This window comes from Dunckerocampus dactyliophorus, chromosome 5 (assembly GCF_027744805.1).
Source record: "Dunckerocampus dactyliophorus isolate RoL2022-P2 chromosome 5, RoL_Ddac_1.1, whole genome shotgun sequence".
In the NCBI taxonomy this organism is placed as follows: Eukaryota; Metazoa; Chordata; class Actinopteri; order Syngnathiformes; family Syngnathidae; genus Dunckerocampus; species Dunckerocampus dactyliophorus.
The window spans coordinates 17,419,820-17,429,695 of record NC_072823.1 but is presented as its reverse complement, the minus strand read 5'-3'; the positions used below and the strand labels follow the sequence as shown (position 1 = coordinate 17,429,695).

The following is a 9,876-nucleotide window of genomic DNA, read 5'->3' as shown; positions in this document are numbered from 1 at the left end:
ACAGTTCTTGGTGAACAATCAGCAATTGCTTTCAACACAACGGGGCGGCAGAAGTGAGTGTCAGGTGTTAAAACGTCACACCCATACAGCATCCCCGCTCCGCACAATTCCCTTCCACACAGGAATGTTCCGCCTCTGTTAGGGCTCCGATACTACCTCCGAAGCCAGCTTTCAAAAGCAGCGTGAAAGGGTCTACACAGCCACGTCTTTACTTGACAGTTGGCTGAGGCTCAATGGAGGAACAAGTGGATGTCGAAAGGATGTTCATGAGTAAAAGCAATTAATAGACCTCCCAGATGGAAGGAGATAAACGGGCTGCCGTGGAACCAGAGAGGTTTATGACAGCCATCTTTATGTCTGGTTCCCCATTGTCATGTTCTCCCACCAGTTCACATCAGGCTGCCGCTTGTTTGCATGAGCTGCACTGGGCAGTCCTTCACGTCAAGTGTGGCTTGGCTGAGACAAACCGGGCAGCAAATTTCACACAAAAGTGAGAAAGACGTACTCTTACAAAGCTGGTAGAAGGAAAGGTTGAAGGTAGCAATGAGACACGAAGGGTCAGAGGAAGAGTGTGAGACCAGACCGGAGACTAAATGAGACTAGAATGAGGGTTAAGTGCTCCATTTGTGCGTCCATTAAGAGCTGGGAGCACAGAGCACCTCGCTTAGCCAAATCTCATCAGTCAGTGCCAGCTGGAATCACCAGCATTCCCCACGGTTTATTCATCTTCACCCTACTCTCCCTTCTCCATGCAGGCAGCGGATGTGGCGCTGGTTGTCCATAGCAACCTGCCATGCAGGGTGCATCTTTGTGGGAGCGTGAATAGCTAAGCCTTGTGCTAACAAAGACTGCGAATGTGTGAGATGCTTTGAGCTTCCACAGAAGCGCGCTGACTTGTGGGAGCGCTTTACATAATCCAGCAGCAGAAGCCGCAGAAGCAGCGGCCCTCTGCTGAGCCACATTGCGCTCTCTTTCTTCCTCCTGCACACACACGCACGCACACACACACACACAAACTATGTAGGTCGTCTTGTCTCCATAAAATTCTTTAAAATCTATCATTTAGTCTGATAATCACAGGAGAGGTGTCTACGTGTTAATATTCAGCCGTTCATCAAGTTACAAGTGCGAAGACGTTCATGGGAACTGTGACGTAAAATCAAAACATGCCGTTCTTACAATACGGACAAAAGTCTTGGGACAGCTGGTCATTATAACTACGGGAAATAAAAGTGTAAGAAAATATATCGTATGTGTGTGTGTATATATGTGTAACATTTTTAATTGATTCTGCTAACATTGGACATTTTTTCCCTCTTCATATTATAACGTTATCGTTGCAGCATTACAGCATTTTTTTTCTGGTAATATTTCATCTTTTTTTTTTCTCGTAACATTTTCAATTTATTTCTTTACCTTTTTCTCCTAATACTTAGACTTTATTCGTGCCACTTTACAGCTAAAATTATGACTTTATTCCTCTAACATTATGATAACATATCCTCTAACATTTTTCCATGTAATATTTGGAGCCTTTATTTTTTCTTTTGTGTTATTGTGATTTTATTGTGGTAAAATTTCAACTTTATTCAAGTCACACTGTTTTTTTCCCCCCTCAGAATATTTGTACTTCTGAATATTTTCTCATAATATTTGCACTTTATTCTATTATTTTTGAATATTTTGATAATTTTCTACATAATATGATAATATTTATTTATTTATTTAGAGACTAATATTTAGTCTCTTTTCCTGTATTACCAAGACCTTATTTTTTAAAAAAATATTTCATCTTTATACTCGTAACATTACATGTTTTCCCCTTTTTATTATTATTGTTTTGCCATAATATTTATTTGGACTTTTTCTCATAGTATTTTGACCTTTTTCTAGCACTATAGTGAGTTTATTCCTACAATTTTTTTCCCTTAATATTTGGACTTTTTCTCCAAATACTTGTATTACCAACTTATGTTAACATTTCGACGTTTGTCTCATTGTATTATTATTTTGGGATTTCATTTTTCTTTTCGGTGTTGCCCAAACATTCAGTAGGGTCAGGGTGTTTTTTTTTTTTGTTTTTTTTTACCGTCATAAAACACAATACCATTTGAATAAGTTCTTTATTTAGAGTTAAGTAGCGGTTTCTTGGTCAGTTAGGTAGTTTGGTCAATGTGCTTCCACATAGACTTTGATGGGTTTGATGGTGTTCTGGTGAGTGCAAGCTAAAAGTTCTACTGTGCACATTCTTTTGTTAGCGGCCATGTTGCGGGATGAGCAGCTGACACTGTGTGCTCTGCTCGCTGTGCTGAGCCTCTTGCGGGGCTGGCTGCCCGAGTCAGCTGCTCTATCCACTGAGCCTGTCAACACATTTAACACACACTAGTACACCGCACACTTCAATAAGTCTACCATCTTAACCATGGACAACGGCTTTTCTTTAATGGAACAGAAAAAAAAAACCCCAGGCGTGATAAGTGTCATACACATTTGAACACTTGATGTGCTTTTAATTGCAAGATGGTAGAAGGGAGGGGGGTGGGGTCAAGAAACGCATGTCAACCTTTGGACTCCTTTGTAACACTTCAGGTGAACAATCAATGCAAAGGGAATAAACTGGCATAGCGTCATGTGTCATCAGGTCGTCATGTAAATGTGACCTCTTACAATCTCCACCTGGAGCGCTATCAAACATACATTAAGGCACATTGCCATACATCACCACATACAGGGTACAAATAATCAGATTAATAAGAATACGCTACCACTGCTCTGTCTTTCTCCAATACGGCATGTGTTCATCCCAGCACGTCTTATTTATTTGAACATAAAGGTCCCACATTATACTGTAAAAGTCTCTGACGTGCCACCATAATGTATTGGAAGGGTTTTGTCCAAAATTGAGCCACGGTGCTGATATTTAGAAGCTTTTAAGAAGCCCTAATGGAAACACCCCGCTTTGTGTGTCTGTAGCTTTAATGCTAATGAACATTGGTTGTTGTGTGTGGCTCCAAGAAGCTCTATTGTGCACTTTATCCACTTTTTACATGTACACTCTACTTGTCCGATGTAATAGATACCATATATCACATACAACAATACAATATTATAGTGGAAGTGAGACAGGAGGACGGAAACGTTAGCAACACTAGCATAGCGATGTGTGAGCTCCGGTGCTAACATCACACTCACATTTTAACAGCAACATCATGCTAGGTTAGCCTTTTCGCTGAAGAAAAACAAAATGATGAAACTTAGAGCTGACTAATGGATAGTTGACAGAGATCCAGGCTTTATTTTAAGATGTGTGTTTTTTTTTTACAAGTTAAATGGTGGGCGTATACACAGGGCGGGTTCATCTACAGTTCGTAGGGGCGAGTCAGAGGAAGGAGGTTTTTCCTTCATGACGTCGTGAAAACCCAGAACTTTAAAAGAGACCGTTTGAGCGCCCTTTCCTCTCAAAAATAAAGCCAACAAGTGAGAGAGATGATAAACTGGGGGTCCTAAACAAGCTCTCGGGACACAGATTACAGATATAACCTAAATAAAAAGTACATTTTGCATAATAGGGGACCTTTAATGGACGCTTGTGTTGCTTTGAAGTGTGTCTTTTACATGCATGTGTACACTTGTTGCTTGAATGAACACATGTCGTCATCTATGGCCATTTAGATAAAGGGATTCTATGATTAGAGGTTTTTAAAAAATGTATCAAAAGCAACATATTTGACTGCAAAAAGATGTTGTTTATGCAGATAAATGACGCAAAACACCATCCATTAAAATGGAAATGTTATGTTTTTTTGTACATGTCCAGTGCAGACATTCAGTCCAACGTCCTCCCTCGTACTGTTGTGCTGTTTCAACCGCTGGTCATACTGTACAAATGTTTAGATACACAATAGAAATGTTGTATTGTTATTATTACAACAACGAGACCTAAAAAAACATGAGAATAATAATAGTAATAAAAAGTCAGTGGGATATTGCAAGGTGAGGCGAACGGTGCCGCCACACGCACACACACACACACACACACACACACACACACCGAGGGACGCTCTCTCCTTACCTTCATGAAGCCTAACGTCTATTTACATCATAACAAAGCTATCAAAAACAAAAGGCTCCAAAAATTCCCCCTAAAAACATGTTTTTTTGTCCTTTTTGAATGTCTACTTACAACAATTCCATGTATGTACATCCTTAGAAAATAATTTAATTATAGTTACACACTTTCTACATCGGTGAAACGATACATGAGTCACTGTGTATTGTACTGTGTACTGTACAGGCCACAATATTAGGTACACCTGCACAATCTAAGGACAACAACCAGTAGTGTAGTTGCCAGTGCAGTTCCACACCACTGCAAACACAATAAGAAACATGATGATGCTCGACGAATACTCCATTCCATTGTGCAGGTGTACCAGCACTACGCAAGGTGGGGCTCGATGCTGAGAGAACGTGTACATGTTGGCTAACAGTCGCAATTGGGGGGGGGGTATTTGGACTCAGGACCTCTCTGTCCGTCACAGAGAGGAAGTGGTGGAGTCAACAATTTCTCTGCCGTTGCAGACTGTCGGGACGTAGTGGGCGCTGACAGAAGCTGCAAGAAAAAAGGCGGAGGAGAAATGAATAAGCGAGAAAGAAGGAGATTTGCTCTCGGCGTCAGCATGTTGTGCTTTTTAAAATAGCGTTCCACTGAAGGTACCTGATGAGGTTTGCTGTTCTGAGACGTGAGAGCGTGCATTCACACGCAGAACACACTACAGTGGTGCTTGTTACTCTTTTGTTCCAAAAGTTTAGATGAAAACCGAAAACGTGTGGCCATTTTTTTGACCAAGGGTATTAAAGTTTATAGAGAATAATTGCAGTTTTACGTGCAGAAAAGAATGCAAAATATTGTTGATGCTGACTTCCTGTATCAGGTGTGTCCGAAGTGCAGCCCGGGGGCCATTTGCAGCCCGCAGCTTGTTTTTTACTGGCCTGCGGCACGTTGTAAAAATACAATGAAAGAAATTTATAATCAAGAATACACTAAAGTAAAATAAATAAAATAAAATAAACACAAAAAAACCCAACAAAAATGTGAAAAATAGACCAAAAAGGCAAAATGTAAAGAGAAGTAGAGGCTGAAATTGATATTGATAACTAATAATAAAACAAAGCCTTGTCTTTAAAAATATATCATGTTTTTTTTGTTTTTTTTTTACTAAATTAAAAAATACCTAAAAATATCCAAGCGACGCCCCGCATCCTTTGATTTTCCGTATGTGATTTCAGTATTCATTTTCAATAAAAAAAAAAAGTTTAGACACCCCTGGCGAGATATTCTTTATCAAATTGCTGGTACTCGCAACTTTCTTTGGCCCCATGGTGGGTTATTTCGCAATGGCACCCAATACAAAATTTCACGGAACTATGAATAGTTTGTTACATGCAATAAAACTGAGACAGTGTACAAAAAAAAAAAAATTTGACAAAAGTTGAATCACATAATGAAAACCAAAGTTTAAATGTATTACACTAAAACATTAGACTAGTTATTTCAAAATTGGTAAAGAGTACATTCGGAATACAGGAAGTGACCAAATGTTTTAGTGATTGATGTGAAACGGAGAGGCCAGTAGTAAGAAATAAGCTTTGCTTCTTCCTATTCCTTTGTGGTCATGTGGAACTGTGAATTGTGCTATGTGATGCACGCCAATGTAACTTGCATGCATGTTCCAAATAAGTTAAACCATTACCATTACCATATTACCATAATATTTTCTTGATTATTTTTGGAAACTACCATATTGACCCAAATAGAAGAGGTCCCCTCTTTTTCAAGACCTGTTTTTGGAAAAACATTTTTTAAAGGAAACGGCACTTTTTAGAAATTTTGCGCATCATGCGCAATCCTTACGTGACACATGAGCACACATGTATTTCCCTTTGCTGTGCAACAGTTAGCATGAGGGCGCTAACAATGCACATCATGGTACACAACTAGTTTGACTATAAAGCCCTCTAAAGAACCTCCGACGATGTTTTATGGTTTTATATCCATGTTGTGACCATGCACTAACAGGTACATTCATGATAATGTGTAATACTTACAGTATTTTGCCGTATTTTGATCATTTTAAACATAACCGGAACTTCGTTCCTGGGCGCATCCATTTCACATCTCGTGCTACTTCTGTCAACAACAGCAGCGTGTCAAGCGCGTGCCTGTTTTATTACTACTAATCATGGCAGACTTTGTGAGAGCTGGAGTGCGGCATACAGTGTTACCATCGACGGAAAGGCTTCGTGTGTACGTCGAGGAGGACATTGCACCAAAAGATTGCTTCACACCGAACAAAGAATTATTAGCGAACAAACCCTGCAGTGATAGAAACTTTTTTCCATCTACCCCCCCACAAAAAATGGAAAAGACACCCCAGACCAGCCGGACCAGACGGACAAGTGTCCATTGAGTAAGTCACCATGATATCGATTGTGATACATGGAGCATATGATATCCCAACACGGTCCATCTAGCCGTGTATAAACAAAACATGGAATGTGGGCTAACACTTTACAGATTGGTTGTCTCTTCATAGTTGTTCATATGCTTGTTCTTGTTTCCGAGTCAGTACAGAGTGGCGACCTATTGCATTGTTCTGAACAGTGCTCCGTAGTGGCATGAGGCGCTGCACAACGACGCCAGAAAAATAGTTCTTTGTGTTAGCTGCTACAATAACAACGTCACTGTAGCTTGGCTTATATACAGGTCAGTTATATAAATAGAACATTGTTTTTTTTTTTTTAGGGCATTACAGTCAAAATACATGTATCCTGTTATGTGCACTGTTAGCTCCCACATGCTAGTTGTTTTTTAGCTGTTTTTCTCTCTTTAGAACGCATAGAAAAGAGAATGACGTGTGGTCATGTTTCACATAAGGATTGTGGATGATGGGCAAGATTAAAAACAGTGCAAGACAAAATGAATATCAATGAAAAAAAACCTGGTATTGTAGATATATTTCTTTACTGCTCTCGTGGCTGATATTTACATGCTAGTTACATTGTTCCTATGGGGAAAATGCTGTAAAATTAGAACGAATTAGAGCTGGATCCTGAGAACAGATTGTGTTAGATTGTGTTAGATCTTAAGAGGTTGCACTGTACAGTATAATGCAACGCACGATTAAATAGATTGGTGTTTGCGTCAAGGACGGGGTTGTATGTCAGCCTGAACATTCATCATAACTAAGGCGCCTGTCTCTTTGAAAATGAGCTAGCTGCACGTAAACCCACCGGGAGAGGCGTACGAGGTGGCCGCCCCACTGACACTGAAGCGATTGAGGTTGAGCCTGTGGCTGGTCACGTTCTTCTGAGGCTGAAACATGATAATGTGGACCTTGGGAGCAAACATGCAGCCCAACACCACAAAACCGCTGAGGCTGACCGAGATACACATGGTCGTGGTCTGAACCTGCAGATGACAGGAAGGCACATGAGATTGATTTTATTTAGTATAAAAATCTCAAATATTTAACAAAGGAATTAAACCAGGAAATAATAAATTAATATTAAATTATATAAATACAACACCAACTATATGAAGTGAAATTATAAGCTTAGAAAGGTGAGATGTGTGTGTACCCTGTAGTCACTGGATGTCACATAGAAGATGGGCAAAAAAGCCAGCCAAATGATACAGGTGGTGTACATGGTGAAGCCAATAAACTTTGCCTCGTTGAAGTTCTCGGGACACTTCCTGGTCTTGAAGGCATATCTAGAAGGAAGCCAGTTGGATTGCCAATTAGAAGAAACGAGCTGGAAGAGAGCAGAAGGTCCCGTCCACTTACACAGTACACAGTATGACCAAGAGGACGTCGTAGCCCAGCGACAGCAACATGCTGGTGTCGCGTACGTTGCACTTGAGGATGACCGTCTGCCGCCGCTCTGGTAAGGTGAAGCGTCTCGTGCCGGGAACTTCCAGCAGCAGCCACACTGACACCATCACTAACTGCACTGAAATGAGGCTCAGACAGATGAACACCTGAAAACAAATTAGACACTTCACTAGGTACACCTGCACAATTCAACTGAGATGAGCAACAGCAGAAGAATGCTTAATATTGGTGGACATGACCAGAGAGGTATTTATTTACCAGTATGTTATGACCTGTGAGAGTACAGACATTTACGTCCACCTCTCTTATGCTGATGGATGAACACGACGATGCATTCACTGACCTGAGAGGATGGGCTGATGAAACGCGGCCTCGCTGCCCCCGCCCCGTCTTTCACCCCGCTGAAAATCCTGGCGATTCTGTTGGTTTTGGTAAGGAGGGCCGAGTAGCACACAGCGAAAGACGTGCCCAGGCCGAGTCGCCGCAGGGCACAGATGGCAGGAGATGGCTTGGCCAGGAAGAGGAACGTCATGGCGTAGGACATGAAGACGCCCAGGAGGAGGATGTAACACAGTTCTCTGCCTGACGCTTTCACCAGTGGCGTGTTATTGTGTCGTATAAACACCCAGAATACAAGGCCCGTGCACATGAACCTGGATGGCAGGGAAAAGGTTATGAAGGTGACCACTTTCACGCAGTCCTGGGGTATTCTGGGCTAATCTGAGCTAATCTGAACATGTAACACTTGTACGGTTGGCTTGCCGGCGTCTCTGAGGTTGTTAGCAAGTTAGCAGGTACAACAGAGGACGAGTTATGATGCTGATTTCAAGATCATTGTGAAAAGGTGCTTGTCTTTAGATGTGTAACTCTACAGCTATACATAATCACAATCGCCGTGATTATGGCGTACCGTTACACCCCCAGTTGTCTTAAATTGAGGGTTGTCTGATATCCGGGTCATTACGGTAATAGGTATACTACTGAGCCGTTCTGGATGCATGCCCTCTCTCACTCACCCTACACAGGCAATTGTAATTGGACCAATGGCCCACGCATCTTCCCACATAATATAATCCTCAGGAAGCTCATAGCAGGATGTCAGGTCGTCAGTGGGCCACTGACCCGGAGCACAGGGTGAGCATGTGAACTCGTCCGCCAGGTATTCATGAGGCTCGCAGGCTGTGCAGATCCAGCAGCAATACTCACCTGGGAAGCATGAAAAGCCCAGAATAAGATTTTTTTTTAAAGGCACTGCTCCCTGGTAAGGTACATTTTAAATGTTAAAAATCAGTCTCCCACCTGCCTGCATTTTCTTCATCTCATTGCGCTCACAGGGGTCGCTGCACTGAGAGGTGGGCACCGCTTCTCTGGGCCAGCGTATCAGAGCGCCGTTGAGGCTCAAGCTCTCTGCCCACTCCCCCACTGGCACATAACCATAGCGATCACCCGAGCGCTGGTAGCTGAAGATGTTGTAGCGGCCCATGCCGTCCCCCTGGGAATCAAACTTCACAGCCGTTTCACTGCCCGCGGGGGAGAACGGGGCTGAATAGAAAAAAAGAGAAATTGATGAGTGGAAAAGAGGCCTGACAATCACAAACAATCAAGCCATTGATGTGTCATTGATGCCTCTTAAAGGACGGCGACAATAAGCCATGGTCAGCTCTGGAACAGACACTGAGGTGTTTTCATCACTGAACACAAGCCAAAGTGTTTGCAAAGAGGCTATAAATGTCTGTATGAGCAGCCTCCAAAATGTCCCTAAGGTAACATTGAGACAAAATAACCGCTTTTAAAATCTGATCTGACAACACCTATTACCAAATGCATCATTAACAAACGGCTCGTAAAATCATATAGGCATGAAGGCAGAGGACACAATCCCCGGGCATCACTCAGGCTACCCACACAGCGATGGAATTGGCTTCAGGGGCTCTTCTTATATGAGGGAGGCAACACTGCTGAACGTGCCAAATTGGTTTGT

The 9,876-nt window shown here is 42.0% G+C and overlaps 1 protein-coding gene across 3 annotated transcripts in view; it reads right to left on the bottom strand.

Annotated features, from left to right (window-relative positions):
- Positions 1–2,416: 2,416 nt before the first annotated feature.
- grm3 (glutamate receptor, metabotropic 3) overlaps positions 2,417–9,876 on the bottom strand; it is a 61,423-nt gene continuing 53,963 nt past the window's right edge. For all 3 annotated transcript variants that reach the window (XM_054775650.1, XM_054775649.1, XM_054775651.1), the window contains 7 exons: positions 9,195–9,437; positions 8,912–9,101; positions 8,239–8,548; positions 7,848–8,041; positions 7,642–7,774; positions 7,294–7,471; positions 2,417–4,612 (listed from right to left, as the gene is read on the bottom strand). In XM_054775650.1, coding sequence (XP_054631625.1) covers positions 4,536–4,612; positions 7,294–7,471; positions 7,642–7,774; positions 7,848–8,041; positions 8,239–8,548; positions 8,912–9,101; positions 9,195–9,437 — 1,325 coding nt within the window. In that variant the 3' untranslated portion in view covers positions 2,417–4,535. The remainder of the gene's footprint in view (positions 4,613–7,293; positions 7,472–7,641; positions 7,775–7,847; positions 8,042–8,238; positions 8,549–8,911; positions 9,102–9,194; positions 9,438–9,876) is intronic.